The 22,009-nt window shown below is 41.8% G+C and overlaps 1 protein-coding gene across 1 annotated transcript in view; it reads right to left on the reverse strand.

Annotated features, from left to right (window-relative positions):
- The window catches only part of chkb (choline kinase beta), a 58,899-nt gene that overhangs the window by 21,472 nt on the left and 15,418 nt on the right, over positions 1–22,009 (reverse strand). Inside the window, exons 2-6 of the mRNA XM_080207539.1 lie at positions 10,144–10,252; positions 7,303–7,416; positions 4,654–4,787; positions 3,162–3,266; positions 2,883–2,941 (exon numbers count right to left, since the gene is read on the reverse strand). Of these exons, the coding sequence (XP_080063665.1) occupies positions 2,883–2,941; positions 3,162–3,266; positions 4,654–4,787; positions 7,303–7,416; positions 10,144–10,252 (521 nt within the window). The remainder of the gene's footprint in view (positions 1–2,882; positions 2,942–3,161; positions 3,267–4,653; positions 4,788–7,302; positions 7,417–10,143; positions 10,253–22,009) is intronic.

The following is a 22,009-nucleotide window of genomic DNA, read 5'->3' on the forward strand; positions in this document are numbered from 1 at the left end:
CTTGGGAGTGCAAGTGACTAACAAATTTAGTGGGTTCTTTGGAGTTAACTCCGCTCCACTCATGGGGCGGATGGAACAGGACCTCAAACGTTGGTCCATCCTTCTATTATCGTTAGTGGACCACATCAATGCAGTGAAGATGAACATACGATCTAAGTTTTTATATCTTTTCCGGTGCATCCAGGTGTTCATTCCCAAATCCTTTTTTCACAGATTTGATTGGCTCATTTCAAGCTTTGTCTAGAATAGGGAAAACCCAAGAATGCGGAGGGCAGTCTTGCAAAGCCCTAAATGGGGTTGTCCAATTTTCTATTTTATTACTGGGCAGCCAATATGAGTGTGGTGGTATGTTGGGTGTAGAGAGAGAGGGAAGAGGAGGTTCCCTGTTGACTGCAGTTAGAATCCTCCTTCTGTGCTCCATCTTCCCCAGCTGCCTTGACATGTTCCCCAGTAAATGTTTCCTGCTCCCAGTATACTACAAGTGCACTTGTCAAGTCAACTCTTAGAATTTGGATGCAATTTAGACGCCACTTTGGGTTGCTGGCCTTCCCAGTATCAGCTAGCCATTTTTTAACAATTGGGGGCAGCACAGTGGTTAGCAGTGCTGCTTCACAGCTCCAGGGACCTGGGTTCGATTCCTGGCTTGGGTCACTGTCTGTATGAAGTTTGCACATTCTCCCTGTGTCTGCATGGATTTCCTCTGGGTGCTCCGGTTTCCTCCCACAGTCTAAAGATGTGTGGGTTAGGTTGATTGGCCATGGTAAAATTGCCCCTTAATGTTCTGAAATGTGTAGGTTAGAAGAATTAGTGGGTAAATATGTAAGGATATGGGGGTAGGGAATGGGTGGGATTGTGGTCGGTGCAGACTCGATGGGCCAAATGGCCTCTTTCTGCACTGTAGGGTTTCTATGATTTTTCCTCTGTCCGTGTTGGACGGTGCCTTCAATACATGGGATCAGAACAGTCAGGGACTTGTACTGCAACATTCCAGCAGGTGGTGGATAAGTTTGCTTTACCTGCAACACATTTTTTCAGCTATTTGCAAATTCAAGACTTCGTGTGTAGGGCTGATCCCAATTTCCGAAGCTCCCACCTCGTGCCTCCATTGGCATCTTTTTAGTGCGTTCTATTACTATGCGTAGTATCATTTCTGTTCTTTATTCTCAAATTCTGTCCCAACAAAACTCTATTAGGATTTAAATCTTTATGGGAACAAAATCTGGGGGAGGAGTTCTCGGAGGAGGATTGGGACATGGTGCTGCGTCGATACATTCCTTCTTAATTTGCTCCAAGCTGGGTGTGATACAATGTAAACTCCTGCACACAGCATATCTAACTAGGGTTAGACTCTCTAGAACGTACCCAGGCACAAACCCCATTTGTGAATGGTGCCGACAAGTTCCCACCACCCTCTTACATATGCTCTTGGCTTGCCCATCACTGTATAACTACTGGATATCAATATTTGAGACAATTGCAGCAATGCTAAATCGGGATGTAAGTTCACCCCCAGACTGCCCTGTTTGCAGTCGTGCCTTTAAATTCGCCGTTGCCAAAATTCCAAGCTGATTTTGTAGCTTTCACTACAGTCCTGGCAAGACAACTAATCCTGTTTAGGTGGAAATCAGGTGCACCCCTGGCCGCACTCACAGTGGGTGAAGGAAGTGATAGATACCATTAAGCTGGAGGAGATGAGGTGCATGCTACATGGGTCCACTGCTGGGTTCTACAAGACCAGGCAACCATTTATAGCACATGTTGGGGCGCTGCAGTTGGAGCCAGGTGAGTAGATACCCAATAACCCCAAGACCCTGAGTGCTCCCAACAGAACACCCCCTTGCCCGATTGGCGGACATACCCTGGCCCTTTACCCGAGTACACCCGCTCATCCTGCCGAGGTGTGAGGACCAACATGAGAACTTTTCTCTTTTCCCGCTCACTCTCTTCTCTCTCCCTTCCTTTTCTCTGCTCACTAGTTTAGAGCCTGGGCTGCATGAACGCTCAGTTGGTTCTCCAGCAGCATTCCTCTGCCTTTTTGTTTTTATATTAGCACCGTCACTACTGGTGCAATTAGATGGGACGTGGGCAGGGAGATGTGGGGGTATCAGGGGCTTATCCCCTGGCCACAGGGTGCCCCTGTGCCCAGTCGTGCTGGAGTGTACACGCGATCTGCACCAGTGTTTGTTTGCTATGTAAAATATAAGAAAATTTTCAATAAACGTATAAAAAAAGGTGCAATGCAATTCACTAAATTAATATAAAGAGATGGGGAAAAACCAGGAAAATGAATATGTGCTAGGGCTTGAGATTTAACTTTGCAGACTTCAGGACGTCGGAAACTTACACTCGTTTTGCTGTGTTCAAGGAGGTTGTACTACAGGCAGTAGACAAACCTTCTGCCACCTTAAACACTATAAGCATTGTATGCAACATGAAGATGATCGGACTCATGGTCGCAGCTTGTTATCCTGGTACAACATCACAGCTAGTGAATTAACTCTGAAGTTTCATCACCTTTAAATCTCAAGAGACCTTGACTGAACCTATGACCTTCATCTTCATCGGTAGTCTGAACATCAAATAACAGATCAATCCCTTTAAAAGCATCAAGTTCATTTTGATTGTACAAGCATCCACACCACCCCATCCACCACAACTCTGGTCTGGTGTCAATCTCTCTCCTTCTAAGAGAAAGTTGTTACGTTTAAGTCTGAATTGCCCTGTACAAACTGGCAGAGAATTGAAGCTCCTTGGCTAAAGTTAGAAGAGGCATCCCGTATGGATACTTCCATAATCCACAGGACAGTGGCCACAGAAATTTGCTCTCACCTCTGCCATTTAAAGCAAAGGCCATGAGTGTATTTATTCCAGTTTCTCCTTACCTTCCTGAACATCATTGTGGCAAAAAACTACAGGTGACCAAGTGGCTTCTAGCAGTGACCTGGAAGAGAAAACACCAATTTGGCAAGGGTCACAAACCTAAAAGTTAGAAACAAAGCACAGTAACAGAGAGAAAAAGTATTTCAGAACCAATGTAAATGCATCTCCTTCCAACACAAAAACCAAAGCTCCCATCAATTAACATGGCAGTTTCAAGCTGCACATCATCTTGTCTAATGGTCCAACACAAAGGGGAGATATAGAAACTATTTAATTCTTACCTTAAATTTGCTAACTCTGCTGGCAGGTTGAAACTCTTCAGCTTGTTGAACTTTTTCACATGGGTCTCTCTGGTGAACGTCAGCCCCATTATCTGTTTGAGATATCTTCATTACAAAGGAAGAAGAATGATTATTTTCAGGAAAACAGTAAATCTGGCTAGATTTATACAATTAAAGCATTTTTTCAAATATGAAGAAGCAAGTACACATTTAGTTGACACAATGTTAGAAAACAGGTGAAAGCTGCCCACGTATCTGCTTTTAGGAGAAAGGAAAGGCTGAGATACAGATAGAGGAATTGACGACAAGTTGCATCTTTAGTGACAACAGTTAGATTGCAGGTTCGGGGGCAAGAGTTATACCGTACTATGGGCAGTCTCTCGTTTATTTAACAGTTTCATGGTGGTTGGAGGAGCATCAATGAAATGAAAATAATAGGGAGAAACTCCTATCAAACCCCTCCCACCCCCAAAATGAAAGTCTGCCTTAGTGCATCACTAGGTGCAGGATGAGAATTGGAATTGGACAGGCAGGGCTGAGGACACTTCAACCAAGATCTCTGATGTTCATTGCCTTCTAGTAAACAGCATCACCTGGTGGTGAGCTTTATTTGAATGTCTGCTGCATTTTTAAACACATTTAGAGCAGCTAATGTGTCCCTGAGGGTGAATTCTTTGGGTGGGTGGGTGGGGTGGAGGGTGCTGTGGTAGCCAGACACAGAGTAGGTGTAGGCTGCTCTGATGGCATTGTTATATTCACAGTGTCGTGATCACACATTTCTAAAAAAATCAGTCTCCCGTTGCATTACATAAGGGAGTCAAGGTCAAAGTTAATTTCTCAATTACAACAGGGTTAAAAAGCAGGGAGATGATAAGATGTGTGGTTACAAAGAAAAGGATAATTTCATACAGAGGAATAGTTTTGTTGGGAGGAGGGGAATGACCCCTGACTAGCAGAAATGAATTAGTAACAAGTAAAAGTTCAGGGTTAGTGTTGCAAGCACCAAAAGGAAGTAGAAAAAGAGTGTTTCACATTAACTGTTATTAGAATATGGGACCACTTCCAGAAGTAGCTGCTGCAACTGTGTTTATTACAGTAACTGAAAGGAAGTAGAAACACACACTACGGGAAATTTACGAAAGGTTTTAGGGTAAAAATTGGAAAATGGGGCAGTATCTCAGTAAAGGATGGTGGTGCAGGTTAGGAAGAATGGACTTCACAGGGATACCTATAGCTACCAGAGTAGGGTGACAGGAGATTGGGATTGAGACCTGTACCTCATGGCAGTAGAGAAGAGAAAGGTCTGAGTGAGGACAACAGCTCATGTGAGTGCATTTTGTAACAATATCCTGGATTAATAGGATAGCAAAGTGAGTGTCAAGGTGCAATGTGAGACAGACAGCAAATTAGCAAATTATAATCGCTCTGGATAATTCAACAGCCCATCCTCAATCTCCATTCCATCCCACCCCACAGAATATCATCACTGTACCTGTCTATAGTCTCAAACAGCCACTTTGGTTCTTTGTTGAAGGGCATGACCATTCCATGGAATCGAGACATCTTCACAGCAATTTCTGCAGAAAAATCTGGAAACGCCAACTCTTCAGTCAGCAGCCGACGACTCTGGTTACAGACATATGCAGAGGAGAATGCTAGTTAAACATTTGTAGTCTTTGAGCCTGTCCTTAACAAAAGAAGCTTTTCTCCAAAACCCAACATCTGACGTTCCTCTGGGATGTTTGAGTATAAACTGGGCTGGCAGTGGTGGTGGTGACAAAGCAAATCTGCACTTTACCTTCTGCCAGACCACCATTAGCAGAGGCAGTACCACCAGAGCCAGTGCACAGTAGGTTACTGCTGCTCCAAGAAGCACAGGTCCAGTTGATGATGGCATGCAGCTCGATTCAGCACAGAAAAAACCAACCTCTTGAATTTGTGCCAATTAAATGGATAATTTCATTTCACTTTCATTATCCTAAGCTCAACACTTCTACCAGGATAGGCTGCCTTTCAATAAACGACGAACGACTTTCCACTATTCCAAGTGTAATCAGCAGTCAACTGGGTAAATTCATCAAATAATAGATCATTAAACTGGCTGCATGAGGGCATCTCAATCAGAAAAGCACTACAGATGCTCTAGCTGGTACCTACATTACTGGGCTGCAGGGAGATCTGGGAGGAGGGAAAAACCTGCCAGGGTCTCACTCCAAACAACTGTCCAATAACTGAATAGTGTGTAAGTGTGGACACCAACTGAGATGGGATTGTTTTCCTCAGGATACCAGGAGATGGCCTGGCCATGTGTCTGTAGCCCAGTAATAGTTTTGTCTCTTCAGGATGAGGGGAAATATCAGGATTGGTAGGTGGAGGGTTAAGGGTAAATGAGCTTTGGAAAGTAACTATGTAGTCATATTATAAAGCATGGGACAAACCTCTTAGACCTGCAGCAAAAGGATTATTGTCTCTAATAGCAATCTAGTGCCAATGATTTACATCAGGGGGAAGATCGAGGAACAGAGGGACCTAGGAGCACAGGTACATAGTTCATTGAAAGCAGCATCAGAGGAAGACAGTGGTGAAGAAGGCTTTCATCAGTCACAGCACTGAGTATAAGAGGTGGGACATTATGTTACAGTTGTACAAGTCGTTTGTGAGGATGCACTTGGAGTATTGTGTGCATTTTGGTCACTCAGTTATAGGAAAGACATTGATAAACTGGAATGGGTGCAAAGAAGATTTAAAAGGATGTAGCCAGGACTAGTAGACCTGAGTTATAAGAAACAGTTAGCCAGACTAGGGCTCTATTTCTTGGAACATAGGAGAATGAGGACTGACCTTATTGAGATGTATAAAATCATGAGGGCAATGGTTAGGACGAACACACAGACTTTTTCCCAGGGTTGGGGGAACTGAAAGCTGGAGGGCATAAGTTTAAAGTGAGAGGGGAAAGATTGAAAAGGAACCTGAGGGGCAACTTCTTCATGCAGAGGGTGACATGTATATGGAATGAGCTGCCAAAGAAAAAGTGGTTGAGGCAGGTTCAAAATCAATATTTAAAAAGCATTTTGATAAGTACATGGATGGGAATGGATTAGAGGGATATGGGACAAATGTAGGTAATTGGGACTAGTTGGGAGAGCACCATGTTGGCACGGGCTGGTTGGGCCGAAGGACCGGTTTCTGTGTTGTATTGCTCTATGATTCTATGTGCAGATTAGGTGGATTGGCCATGCTAAATTGTCCCTTAAGTGTTCAAGGATGTGCAGGGGTGGATTGGCAATGATCAACATGTCAGATTACAGGGATAGGGTGGGGGGGGGGGGAGGGCTTGAGTAGAGTGATCTTTTGGAGAATTGGTGCAGGCGGGCTGAATGGCTTCCTTTTGTCCTGTAGGGATTCTATGGGAATTGTGCACAAATGAATCTGGACATACAGGGTAGCCCTCAAGAATTAGTTAGTAATCCACAGCAAGTAACCTAACACTCATATTGCCAATGCTTTCAACCAGAAATATAAAGAGAGACAGTATATCAAACAGGGCAACAGATGGCTTTGATCCACTATCCTGCAGAGCTCTGAAACCCAGCTGTGCTGCAAGATGTCAAACGGGCACACTGCAAGATGGACACAGCCCACTAGGCACTGATCACCACCATCAAGAGCGATAAGGAAGCAGATCAGTTCTATTCACAATGGAGCATGGGTAGGTATACCAACATCAATGCAATCACTAATTTCAATGACGTTCATGTTCAGCAAGCCCAATGGCATGTTTGTTTACCAAAGCCTCTGATATACAATGACATTCTCAAAGGACAATTAGTGAAATGTGCATAATCCACGCACATCACTGAAACAAAAAGCAGAAAATGCTGAAAAATCTCAACAGGTCTGGCAGCATCTGTGAAGAGAGAAACAGAGTTAACGTTTCATGTCCATATGGCTCTTCTTCACAGACTTTTTCTATCTCTACAGATGCTGCCAGACCTACTGAGTTTTGCAGCAATTTCTGTTTTTATTACAGATTTCAAGCATCCTCAGTATTTTGCTTGTGTTGTACATTGTGGAGAAACAGTTTCAGAGCAATGAGAAATTCAGCCCACAATATGACATTGAAGAGAAGTAAAGTTCATACTGGAATGTACTGCTCCAGGCGCCCCTGTGGAAACACTCCATACAGTCTTGGTCCCAATGCACGTTCTGCCAAAACAGCAAACATCACGCTCTCTAATATTAGAGAATCCACACCCTGCACAAGGACAAAAATAAGTCAGATTTACAGTCACACCAATAGCAAAAAAAGAGCAAAAATGTTAGCAGTATCAACTTTAGTTTAATAAAAACAAAAAAAATGCAGGAAATACTCTCCTCAGATGATGCCTGACCTGCTGAACATTTCCAGCAGTCTGTTTTTTTATTTCAAATTTCCAGCAGCTGCTGCACTTTTTTTTGGTTATTGCAAATGCTTTCCAGCTGTTACTTTTAGTCACATCTCAGGATATAGTCAGGCCCAGCAACTTGTTGTTGCAGTTATACAGGGCCTTGGTGAGGCCACACCTGGAGTCTCCTGTGCAGTTTTGGTCTCCTTTTCTGAGGAAGGATGTTCTTGCTCTCTCAAGGGAGTGCAGCAAAGGTTTACTAAGCTGATTCTGATGGCGGGACTGATGTGTGAGGAGAGATTGACTTGGCTAGGATTGTTTTCGCTGGAGTTCAGACGAATGAGGGGAGATCTCAGAGACTTATAAAATTCTAACAGGACTAGACAGGCAGATGCAGGGAGGATATTCCCAACGGTGAGGGAGTCCAGAACCATAGGTCACAGTCTGAGGATTCAGGGTAGATCATTTAGGACGGAGGTGAGGAGACATTTCTTCACCCAAAGAGTGGTGAGCCTGTGGAGTTCATTACCACAGAAAGTAGTTGATGCCAAAACATTGAATGTATTCAAGAGGCAACTGGATATAGCACTTGGGATTTATGGGATCAAAAGTTAGAGGGGAAAAAATAAGATTTGTCTATTGAGTTGGATGATCAGCCATGATCATAATGAATGGTGGAGCAGGCTCAAAGGACCAAATGGCCTTCTCCTGCTCCTATGTTTCTATTACATCCAGTTTCAGCAGTCCTGGGCTCTGGAAAGAAAAACAAAAAATAATTCCTATTCACTGACTACCGAGGATTATGTGGAGATGCCAGCACTGGAATGGGATAAACACAGAAATCTCACAAGTTGAACTTTAACCTGGTGTTGTGAGACTTCTTACTGTGTTTACCAAGGATCACGCATGGACAGGCATTGTGTGAAAAAGGGGTAGGATAGAGTGGAGTCCACCATGAATGAGACCTTGATTTGCATAGTCCTTTAATACGAAGATTGGCCACTTAAGCAAGCTACATGAAAATATGGCGACCACAGAACTTGCATGTTAGAGGTCCGTAGCTTTAGGAGGCTCATATGCTCAAAGAAAGGAACTTCAGAATTGCACAATTTACATAAATGTTCATATACACAAGACAAATACTCCCAGGGCAGTATACCACAGTACAGATACAGAGTAAATCTCTTTCTAAACTGCTCCGTCAAACACTCCTAGGGCAGGTACAGCACAGGTTAGAAGGAATAAAGCTCCCAGGAGATCACATTCAATGTTCATGGTCAATTATTCTGGCTGAATTAAACAACTAGAGGGCTAAAACTGGAAATCATGCTGATTGAGAGTTCAACAGATCAAACCCTAACCCAAGTCTTGAAAGAATAAGATAAATGTAATACGCTTGCAATAGTTGTGGAGTGAAAATATGTTTACACATACAGCACCATCTAGATGTGTTTATTAATTTTAAAGGAGGGCAGCTGGTTTACACTTTGTGGCAAAGCTGTGCACAGTCTGTTTTAGTGACAAAAACAGACTTTCTAGTACTGAGGGGTAGAGGTGATAAAAAGTAACTGGTATTCTGTAGAAAGCTGACCTCACTCCGGATCCATCTTATTTATTCATGCATTTAATGTGTAAAAAGGCAGTGTTTTGGTTTGCAGTAATCTCAAGAGTATGTGGCACTGTAGTCACCATTGCGCATAGTTCTGTTACAATTCTCAGCTGGTGCTATTGTTAAATGAGAAACAGTAACAAGGGGACCCTGGATATTAGAGGACATTACGTGTGTTCACAGAAATGACAGATGAGACAATAACAGAAAGAATATACATTAAACTGAACACAAGATGTCCCAACTTCAGGTAAGCACCCTGTTCTCTATGTAACATTTAAAAACAGGCACATCCTGTTTACAGTAGGGGAATAGGGCTCATTGTATAGCTCAATGTGCTGGATGCTTCTTCAATGCTATACAATTCTACAAGTCACAAAACTGTGGAGTTTTGAGTTGCAACTTAGTGCTTATTCAATTCCATCTAATGCATTCCTGTTTGCAAACTGGAGATTTCCACTGCAGCTGGGTTTCCCAAACCAAAGATCAGAAATAATCCTGAACTGCCAAACAACAAAACTGAAAACTAAAGCCATTCAATCTGGCAATGTTAATAGGGTCACACTCCTTCCAAGAATATCAAGTTCAGCTGAGACTGAATTTACAATAAAGTGCAAATATTACAAATCTGAAAAATTAGGATCTAAAAACAGAAAGAAAATAATTTGCTTCTGCCCTTAGGGAGGGTGGAGGGGCATCCAAGATATCCATATATATCCATAAGGGCCAGATCAAACTCAGGTTCTAACAACCAAGAAATTTGCAGTCTTAATAATTTGAGGTTGCAAAGGTGGACTAGCCCCTATGGAACATAATCCAGCAAGAGACAGCAGATTCAAATGAGGGAAGAGGGTGGGGGAAATCAGAGAAGAGAACTGGAGATTCTTTAAAAGGAAAACATGACCTATGTAATGGAAAAAATGCCTTGCAACTTAAAAACTTCAAAGGAGTTGGTGTTTTCTGGTGGTTTTCAGTTAACACCACTTACCTGTAGGATGGCACCATAAACACGAAGCAGAACTTGACGAGGCTCATCCCCTACACTCAATACATGGTCCGGCAGTGAACAGAGGTACAACAGGTTACTGAGACCACCACTAAAGAAAGTGAAAGAGAGAAAGGGATCAGGTTGCGAGACATAGAGAATGTCAGCCATTTGTAACAGCTTTTCTGAGGTTTCATTAATATATCACTCTATACAGCAGCAAATTTACTTGCTACCAGGTATAGTAGGATGATGTCTATGCTGTGCCAAGCATCCAAATTTACAAGTTCAAATTGCGCTGTGGCAGTTTACAAATCTGAATTCAGTTAATTAATTAAAATCAGGAATAAAAATCTAACAGGATAGCCAAGAACTGTCATATTCAAAATTAAATTGCGTTCCATGAATGCCTTCAATGAAGGCAGAGCTCAGCACTTGTGCAAAAATGATACTTCAGCATTTACAACCACCTTCAGCCAATCTGATTCACTGCACGTGATATCAAGAAACAGCTGAGCACACTGGATACCACAAAGGCTATGGGCCTCAGCTGCTGTGCTGAAAGTGTGTTTCACAACTAGCCGCACCATAGCCAAGCTATTTTAGGACAGCTAAAACGCTTGTATTTATCTGTTTTAAAGTGGAAAATCAGTTATGTTCTGCTCATAAAATGTAAGTCAAATCCATTCCATCCAATTTCCACCCCATAAGTATACTCCATCAGCAAAGCAATGGAATATATAGTTGACAATGCTATCAAGTGACACTTGCTCACCAATCATCTGTTTGGGTTCTGCCACATAACCTTGGACCAACCATGGACAAAGACAGCTGGATTCCAGAGGGGAAATTCCAATTTTAACTCCTTCCATCTTGCTTCATTTTAACCACATCAACATTTTTGTCTATTCCTTCCTCCCTCACTTCTTCTAGCATACAAACATTATTAATTATCTCAACTACTCCTCGTTGATGTTCAGAATTGTTCACAAATGTGGTCTAATCAAATTTCTATGCAAGTTTAACAAGCTAAATTCTCCCTTAAAGAAAAATAAACCTCAGTGATTTGCTCACTTTTTCTTAAAAAAACACCCTTAATTGTCACTGCTTTTGGTGATTTGTGCATCTAAATCTCAAACTCCTTTTGGGGGGCCTGATGGCACAGTGGTTAACATTACTGCCTCACAGCACCAGCGTTCCAGGTTCAATTCCTGACTTGGGTCACAGTTTGTGCGGAGTCTGCATGTTCTTCCTGTGTCTGCATGGGTTTCCTCTGGGTGCTCTGATTTCCTCCCACAGTCTGAAAAATGTGCTGGTTAGGTGCAGTGACCCAAACAGATGTAGGAGTGTGGCGATTAGTGGAATTTCACAGTAACTTCATTGCAGTGTTAAGGTTAGCCTTACTTGTGACTAACAAGTTAACTTTACTTTGCTTTTATATCTCATTTACTGCCTTCTAAAATATAACACTACATACATATCTATGAAATTAATTTTCTGGTAACATGCACCATCTGAAAGCTTATTAATATGATGTCACAGTACGCCTCAGTATTACACTCTCAATTTGGTGTCGTCTGCAAATTTTCTTTCTATAAATGGGTACTCAATACTGCTAACACTGCTAACTTTAACCTTAGCAACAGTTTGTTTAAGCTAACCTTTGCATTCTTGCACAACATCCCCACTTATAATCAGAAAATGCCACGTGTCTTTATTGATACCACAGTGCATTACTGAAGCAGTGTTCAGTATAGGAGGGCCAACTTTCAGATCAGAGGTTAAACCAAGGCGCCATCTGCCCTTTCAGGTGAATACAAAACGCCCCAACGCACTAACAGAAAGTTATGACTGGAATTTTACAGCCTCGTCCACCCCAAAACCGGGACAGGCGAGGCTTGCAGAACGAAATTCTCCACTGGACTCCGGCAAGAATTTACGAGGCTTGCTCAAGCAAGGTCATAAAATTCCAGGTGTGGTATTATTCCCCGTGCCCTGGTAATATGTGTCTCTCATTGCCAAAAAATCAGATTATCATTGCATTGTTGCATGGGAGTTACAAAATGGACCCAGTCTTTCTATTCATCAACACTGTATCACTTCCTAATAAACAATAACCATGTAGCAGTTTCTTTATTTCTTTTACATTAATGTATGTGGACTATTTGTAGTGTGTCCTTGTGCATGGAATTTGTCAGGTGGTAGAAGATGGAACATGGAGATAAAAGGAAACCTGAGACATCAAAATAACTGCATCATGGGCATAGAGAAAGGCATGATGGTTATTTAAGCCAAGATAAAGTCTTGCTAGAATCTACAAGTTTTGCAAACTGAATTAACCCACAGAAGTGCTGGCATCCCTCATTAGGGCTAAAAAAAAACAGTATTAGAGATAACAAAATGGAGTAAAAAGCTGGTTTTCTTAACTTCATGTGTGGCCTTGGGATTCCTGAAAGGGGAACCAGCCAAGACACCAGGAGAAGCAGCTTTGAATCCACTGACTTGTATTGGGAAAGGTCAGTGAGGTAAATACAGACCAACTAAATGGGCTAGAAACAGGTTTTACCTTATGTGGCACAAGATCAGAGCCCAAAAAGAATGATAAGAGAGCACACAAATATATTGTCGCTGCAGTGGCTAGTGACCTGGTTACAGAAGGCTCATTGGCGGACTGACCACTGATGGACTCAGTTTGCAGGGAAACTAAGCAACTGTTATTATTGTGAATATATGCCATTGCTTTGTGGTTTAGTAAATATTTACCACATTTAATGGGACAATCTCCAAATCTGTGAGCATCGATATCCAGAGTAAAGGCTAGAACTTTTATTCTAGGTAGAGGATCTTGCAACACCTTTCAAGCTGTTTCTTCCATCGTTATAGCCTCCCATTCCCAGCTTATTAATAAACTGCCTCAGTAATTCATATCATATTCCATCACCTCTCTTCCTTTCAACTAATCCAGTGCAGCATTTTATAGTTCCCTTTGCCAGCCTAATTGTGTTTGTGCTAATGCCAGTGTGTCCCTGGCACTCACGCTGCAACCAAAGTGGAACTGTAGGGTAATCCACTTCCATATCTTGTCTAATCTAACCAACATTCATCCACCCCAGCTGCTTCTTGTTCAGCCACCAATTTTAATTATGCTTTACATTTCTTCGAGTCATGTGCCAGAATACTTCCAAAGCTGCTTATGTGACTTTTCTTTTTAAATTCTAATGAAGTAGATTACACTGCCCGCAAGGATGGTGGGAGCATTTTCAAATGAAATTTCAAATAGGAATTAAATATACACTTAAATAGGACGGTGGGAAAAGACTTGGGCACTGTTCCAAAGAGCTAGAACAGATATAATGCTCCAAAAGGCCTTCTAATTTTCACAGTTGTTTCTCTCTCTATGGATGCCACCAGATTTGCTGAGTTTATCCAGTATTTTTTGTTTTAATAAATATGTGCACTAATTTTCTTGGATAGGGACAGAAGATCCCCTGGAGCTATTGGAAGAACAGCAAAGTAAATTAGATGCTGTGCTCCAATTTAATAAAAAGTAAATCAATGGCTCTGAAAGACATGCTGGTTAGGTGCATTGATCAGAACAGGCACTGGATTGTGGCAACAAGGGGAATTTCACAGTAACTTCATTGCAGTGTAACGTGACTAATAAATAAACTTTAACTTTTATACTTTATAAAATTTTATGGAATGGCCCCATGTCATGAAAAAAACTTCATAAATGCAAGTTATTGCTTCTCCTTTCATATAGTCTGCTAACCTTTAAAATATCCTTTTAAATTCTTCTCATTTTCTGAGCCACATTATCCAGTAAGCCTTTCGTGGAAAGCACTGCTGTGTGCATATACTGGGAGAGTTGGAACAAACTGTCATCACTCAGGGTAACAACTAGTTTGGAAGTCAGTTGCCTTTTCAAAGTTTTCTGAGCCTGTGTATTTTAATTAGTTAGTTCCCACTAAGCTGTACCCAAGGAAAATGCTACGCAGAGGATATCTTGGATTGTATAGTTTTCCAGCATAATACTATCACAGAAGTGGGAACATCCTACAGTTGAATCCCAAAGAACAGAAATTTAGCCTACACCAAGGCAGCATGTGGCACATGGGGCAGCATAGTGCACAGCAGTTAGCACTGCTGCCTCACAATGCCAAGAACTGGGCTCAATTCCAGTCCTGAGTGACTGTGGAGCTTGCATGTTCTCCCCGTGTCTGAGAGAGTTTCCTCCAGGTGCTTCAGCTTCCAAAGATGTGCAGGTTAGGTGCATTTGCCATGGTAAATTACTGTCCAAAGATGTGTTGGTTCAGGGGATTAGTGAGGTAAATGTGTGGGATTAAGGGGATATGGCAGAGGGTGACCTGGATAAGATGCTCCGTCAGAGAGTCGGTGGAGACTCGATTGGAAGAACAGCCTCCTTCTGCACTGTAGAAATTCTATGAATTGCAATTCCCAGCAGGCCTTGAGGCCTTTATGCATGTGCCAAAGGTAGAATGGACGCAAATGTGCATATGGAGATTTTCTAATTCCAGGCCAGGCAATGGCCCTCTGTTCTTGTTTATTTTAATTACTTCAGCCGAGGAACTGGCCCTGCACCTACACAAGAAAAAAAGTGAAACAGTGCGAGGAGCACTAATCTGATGTAGTGCCAAGGTGTAGGGTTACCAATGTTGGACGGAAGTAGGCACAGTAAGAAGTCTCAATACCAGGTTGAAGTCCAACAGGTTTATTTGGTAGCACAGGTTTTTGGAGCAGTGCTCTGAAAGCTTGTGCTACCAAATAAATCTGTTGTACTTTAACATAGTGCTGTGAGACTACTTACTATTGTGACAAGGGACAGGACAAGTGGGAGTAGGGAGAATGTCTCAAGCCAAGCAGAGGGATCCAAACCAGGGAGTGGGACAGAAAGAAGTTGCAGAAGGAAGTCCAAGTTAAGGGACAAGGCACATGAATCTGAAACTCGTCCTGTTAAGTTAAAAGGAAAGAGTAGAGATTGCAAAAGAGAGAAAGCTACAGGAAACAGAATGGGCTTTGGAGAAATCAGAAAATCCGGGGAGGTATGTGAAAGTTGATGACTCCTTACTGCAGGCATTTGGAGTAGGGGCCTTCTGCTTGGCACATCCAAATAACAGTGCGCACATGGAAGAAGCAGCTTGGGTATACACAGAGGTCCAGAGAAAAGGAACAGTGGAAGGAGAGATTGAACCTGGAGGTGAATCCTTGTTGAAGACACCAGAATGGTAGCAGCATTTCAGAGCAATTTGTTTTCTGAGCATGGAGACTGTAAACTCTTATGAGAATGAGTTTTGGGGAAATTGGTTTGCTCATGGTATAATGAGCATCTCGGAGAAATCCCTGGAATCTGATTTGATGGCATCTGTCGTGTGTTTTGAAGTGTGGGGTTTGCCTATTGGTTTACATGATCGACATACTTACCCTGAATATTGGAGTAAAAACTAAATTGTAAATTGTCTTAACTTTTTTGCATCATTAAGTGAGATTTGACTCATTTACTGATGTTTGTATTGAAATTTTCCCAATTTTTTTTGTCCAACGTAACGTAGTTCCTTTTTCTCATTTAATAAAAGTTTTATTCTATTAAAAGTACACTAGCAGACTCCTGTGCATGTGTTCGGTAACTGCTCTCCATGATTTCTAAAAAAAATTAGGAGCCATCAAGTCAGGTATCACTCCGAGATCTACTTTGCCCAGCTGGGGCCCATAACAGTATGAAAATAATACAAATTCAAAATTTCTCTTTAAAAACATCAGATCAAGCCAGATGTTACGTGACAAGATAGTCGTCTGCAGCCTAAAGTTGAAGAATGTGTAGGTTTGCTGCCTGGCAGTTTAGTAAACACATTGGAGATGAAGTTGTCAAACAAAAATAAGTGTGGCATTACTCACAATATGGGTACAGAAACTGGGACATACCAATTCAAAAAAAAAAATCAGGGAAGCTACATTGATTTATCATTCTCATGATGTCAGCATTAGCAACAAGACCAACATTTATTGATCATTCAAACCACTGCAGTGTTCTGGTTTGATATAGTGGTCTTATTCAGTCACTTCAGAGAGCAGTTGAGAGTTGACCATGTTAGCTTGGGATGAGAGTCACATATAGGCCAGCAGACGGACAGAGCAATGAATTAATCCTTCTTGACAATGTGAAATCTGCATGGTCACTTTGAGACCAGCATTTTGTTACTCTATATCTTTATTTTTAATTTCTTCCATCATTTCAGTTGTCCATTTCTAAATCTTGCTTTCCATATTATTCCACCTTGCACCCCACTGGGGTCATCTGCCACATGCCTTTGACACTCTGCAACTTTGTTTTGCCATTTGCACATTCTGGTGTCTTAACTTAAGCTATTAACACCACCATTTACATTCTTTTCCTTTTTGTCTATGACATTTTGGTCAATTACACAAAGCCCCAATTTGACTCAGTTGGTATCAGCTGCTAATCAGACGCCAGAAACTGTAAAATTGTATAGGCCATGACCAAAAAGACACTTTCCTTGACCAGCTGGAATTCTTCCATAACAGCATCTTGGTAAAGTCCTTACAATATAAATCTCATCTTATTTTCTTTACTCTTTGTCAAAAGCCGAAGACAATCCAGACTTGAAATACTGACTATTCTTTCTCCACAAATACTGTCAGAGGTTTTAAAGCATTTTCTGTTTTTGTGTCAGATTCCAGCATCCACAGTATTTTGTTTTTATTTTGTTCTTAGGTTTAACCAAATTCAAATTCACAAACTCCCATGATGTTCTCTGGATTATTAATTCAGTATCAATGCATTACTGTTCTCCAAATAACATGGTTTTACAAAGTACTAAAGGACAGCCGATTTGTATTTAATCAGATTTATTACCTTTGAGTGTGTTTTCAGGTGAGTAAAGTCTTTGCAAATGCCATTAAAAGCAAGATCAGCTGGCTCAGTACAGATCGATCTTAATATTAATATCACATTGAATGGTGCCTTTACTCAAACCTCAGTGTTCTGTAGGGCTGAAGAGCATGGAGCTTGGGGAATACAACCTCTGCCAATAGTCAATCCACCCAGCTGGAATTTAAATCAAACACAGTTAGATGCCCCCAGTAGGCACATCCAATAGCCCAAATATCGTGGCGTTTCAAGCAATTATCAAGCTTCAATCAAGTCCTGGTAAGCATCGGAAAAGCTTTCATATGCACATTAACATTATGCAAGAACCTTCACTTAGCACCCAAAACCCTCCTTTCACCAGCAGTCACAGGACTGTAACGGTCAGTGCCATCATTGTATTAACTCCTCAAACACCACCAGTTTTTGGAAAGGTAGAATGCAGGACTGTATCACATCTTACCATCTCTGTATAGAATTACACACATCTAGTGTTCTACCATACGGAACTTGAGCGACAGCACCAATAGGGGGATGGGAGCTGTTTTTGCGCAAATATACTTGGCATTCTGAAAATCCTCACCACTGCACAGCTGCAATAAACAATGAAGGTTGGGGTAGTGCTTGTAAACATAGAAATTAGATGCATGAGTAGGCTATTCAGCCCTTGGAGCCTGCTCTGCCATTCAGCTTCATCATGGCTGATCATCGAATTCAATATTCTGATCCCTTCTTGCTCCCATATCCCTTGATCCCTTTAGCTCCAAGAGCTGTATCTAATTTCTTCTTGAAATCACAACTTTTTGGCCTCATCTACATTCTATGGTAGTGAATTCCACACATTCACCATTTTCTGGATGAAGAAATTTCTCCTCACTTCAATTCTTAAACTTTACCCCCTTGTGTAACAACCACTGCTGACACAATAAACATGAAGGAAACAAATCAAACTTCCAAGATTTACTCCTCACCCTAGTCCTGAACTGGCATCTTTGTCTAGTCTGGTTTCCTTGTCCAAGCTCACCTTCCAGTTAAATATTGAGACTAAAGCTACTGCCTTCATCCATAAACTCCACTCCCTCGCAATTGTTTGATGCCAAATCAGACTGATCTTAAACTCGATATATTAAGAAGTCTCACAATACTAGGTTAAAGTCCAACAGGTTTATTTGGAATCACAAGCTTTCGGAACGCTGCTTCTTCATCACTCCACTCACCTGATAAATGAGGAGCGCTCAGAAAGCTCATGATTCCAAATAAGTCTACTGCACTTCAACCTGGGTGTGGAGACTTCTTACTGTGCTCACCCCAGTCAAACGCTACCACCTTCACATCACTGATATCATATCTGACGAAAACAAACTTCTGATCACATTTCCAGGCCATCATTCTGCCTGGTTTGGTCTTTATAACACTGCCTGACTCTACCCCAACCAGGTCACCTGCTGCTGAAATCCTTATCCATATCTTTGCTACCTCCAGACCTGACATTTTCAATGTATTCCTGGCCAACTCCAGGTTTGTAGCATCAATAAACCTGAGGCTTTTTGGCATGCTGCTACCAGAGGCTTAAATCATGCCAATCCCTGTGCTTGTTGATCTATGGTGACTGCTAATTAAACATCACATCAATTTTAAAACTCTCACTCTTCTTTACAAACTCCTTCAGCCCCACAATCTTCTGTAACATCTGCACTTCTCCAATTCCAGGCTTGTGAGCATTCTTGATTTTATTCGCCCCACCAGTGGGTGTCTTCAGCTGTCATGGTTCAGTGTTCTGGGATTGTCCTCCCCAAACCTCTGCACCCCTCTTCCCGCTTTTTAGAAATTTGAAACCTCTCTCTTAAATTAATTGTTTAGTCATCCACTATTGTGTCTTAGAAGGTTTGGTGTCATATTTTATTTTATATCACTCCTGTAATGCATCATGAGATGCAATGTTAAAGGTGCTATTTAAGTACACATGTTGTTGGAGGAATTCCACCATAATTATATACGATCAGCCTGCAACCATCCTACGCACAGAAAAATCCAATCCTATTTACAATATGACAGTCAATGCTGTGGTGGTGGTGGGAATTCTTAGTTGTCATTTGCTTTCTCTAAAATAATCTTTTTAGATGACAGTGATGGGTTTAAAAAACTCAAAGCTCCTGCACTAATAAACCAGACAAAGAAACCAAAACTCCTCTCTGCAAAGCAACTGAATGAATGAATGCCCAAGGACTACATTAAAAAGGATGGTTCCTCAGTGTTACTTGAGCTTCACCAGCAGCCAAGCTTCTTCATCATTGATGCTATTATCAGATTAAAGACCCACTGCTGAACATGAATATAGCATTATTTCAGGTAACCACACCAAAATCCCCAATAAACTCCAACCTGTAACTTATTACAAGCATCTGTTATTCATCAGACAGCTATTTTCCCTTAAGACTTAAAAAATTGGCTGCACTGTAAATTAAAATGTAAACAGCCTCTGAGTCACAAGGTCCTGGGTCAAGACCCACATGAGGACTTAAGCAAATAAAATGAATGCCTACTCCAGTGAACTACAGAGGGAGTATTGTACTAATGTGCCATCTTGGGGCTAATATATTAAACTGAGATCCCATTTGTCTGCTGGCATGAATATAGAAGATCACATGGCACCATTCTGAAGAGGAGGGGAGTTGGCCCCATAACAGAGACAGAAAATGCTGGAAAAACATAGCGGGTCTGGAAGCATCTGTGAAGAGAGAAATACAGTTAATGTTTCGAGTCCAAATGACACTTCTTCAGCTATGAATCTGATGGAGAGGTCTGACATGTCGCAGACACAAAGGGACGGGTAATGATGGTGTTAAAGGTTAAGGCAGCTGTTAATAGTGGCTTCAAGTTACAGACTGACCCTTACAGGAGTAGGGAGTTGGAAGAAATATCAAAATGGAGGGCAGAGTTCACGGTCTGAAGTGGTAGAACTGAATGAGTTAAAAAAAACTCAATTCTCTCCAGCCTAATCCCGTCTTCGATTTTGCCCCACTTGCTCCATTCTCTCCAACTGCATCAAAGCCATCACATTCCCAGCTCTCTTCAAATCTAAAGAGTTCCAGAGACCTGAAATGAGGGTGGAATCCTCCCAAAACATTTCTGTTCATAACTGCATGAATAATGGAGTGATCCATACTGGTTTCTCAGACGCATTCTGCATTGCAATCCTCCCACACACAAGATGCTTTTGTGGAGAATTGGGAATTTCATGCTGGAGTGGGGGTGGGGCATAAACACACCAGTGAAGTTGGCTTAAGAGCACTCGAGTGCCATTTCGCAAGGGAGCCCTGATCTCTCAATGCACTGGGAGACCCCTTTCTGCACCTCACGGACATCTCCTCCCAACCCCCATCAAAATCAGTGGTATGTTCCCATCCCCGAGTCCCTCAGTGTGACCATCACACCAGGTCTCCGATAGTGGAGACAAGTAATGACTCTTACTGTTATCTCACTGTGTCCAAAGGTCGGTGAATTCCATGCACTGAGATTTGAATGGGCTATGCTCATTTAAAATGCTACTTTACATATGCCAATAAGACACTTTCTAGATAAACTAGATTCATGTCACCAGGAAGAGGCTGGGAGATTTGCAAGTGGTTTGGTGCCGAGTGCGAAACAGAATCTTTGTTCCTGGCTCTACATATGCTGCCAGACCTGCTGCGGTTTCCAGCATTTTCTCTTTTTATTTTAGATTTGCAGCATCTGCAATCGCGTGTGCTTTTATTTTAGAGTTAGCCCTCACATGCTGGTCAATGTTATTACTCAACCAACATCACAAGGGATTATGTGGCCATTATTACGTTGCTTTTTTTTTGTAATACAGCAGCTTTAACATTAATGACTGGGAGCAGCCTGCTACCAATGATTCAAAACGGTGCCAACTGGTCCCTCAAACTTCATGTTTAAATCACAATGTCTTAGTGATGATGCAGAGCAACAGCAGAGAAAGAAAGAAAGGAAAGGGAGCAAATCCTGCACTCTAGACCCCACTACTTGTGGGACATCCTGCTCCCATGTGAAGACCTGTGTGTTGAGAATTGGTCTGTTCAGTCACAAGACCACCCATGGCAGAAACTCACAAACGAGTAGGTGTCATGCTTGATTTGAGAGAAAGCCGACGATGATGATCACACTGCTACTTGAGAGATTGTTGTGTGCAAATTGGCTGCTGTATTTCGGATATTTCTGAGTTAATCCCTTCAAATCAAGCTGCACTTCAGCGGAAACCATTTCAGTCTCTGCTCTGTCATGGCTGCCATCTCCCTGGGGAAAGAAGAGAGGGAGAGGAAATCGCGAATAAGCGAACATTGTATACACATTGCCCATCATGTGAGCGAAGTATAAAGCGTGGGAAAGTGGAAACACAAACCAAGATGTCATGAACGAGGGACTTCACTGTAATTCATTGGTTATAAATGCTGAGACATACAATCAAGCCTTCCACTCTTAAAAACACCATAATCTTCACTTAGTTCATGGTAATTAATGCAGCTGGTTTTGTCCTGTAAGCCAGGGTGTGGAGAGAAAATTATCAGGAGGTGACAGCAAGTTCAGGGACAGCATGAATCACCAATAAATTCATACAAGCACACAAATCAGGAACAGGAGTAGGGCACTCTCCCCCTCCAGCCTGCTCTGCCATTCAAGTAGGTTATAGTTAATCTGACTGAGATTTCAGTCCCACATTCCTTTCACCCCTGCCCACTTGTTAATCAAGTATCTGTCTACCTCTGCCGTATAAAAATGTTCAAAGATCCTTCTACTGCCTTGTGAGGACGATTTCCATCAAGGGCGTGATTTCTCCTCATCTGTCTTAAATGAGCAACCCCTTATTTTTTAAAAAAGGGTGAACCCTAGTACTTGATTCTCCCAAAAGATGAAACTATTCACATACTCCTCAGGACCTTTAAGATTTTGAAACAATTGTCCACCAGA

Source organism: Carcharhinus amblyrhynchos, chromosome 19, assembly GCF_965287045.1.
Source record: "Carcharhinus amblyrhynchos chromosome 19, sCarAmb.v2.hapA, whole genome shotgun sequence".
Taxonomy (NCBI): domain Eukaryota; kingdom Metazoa; phylum Chordata; class Chondrichthyes; order Carcharhiniformes; family Carcharhinidae; genus Carcharhinus; species Carcharhinus amblyrhynchos.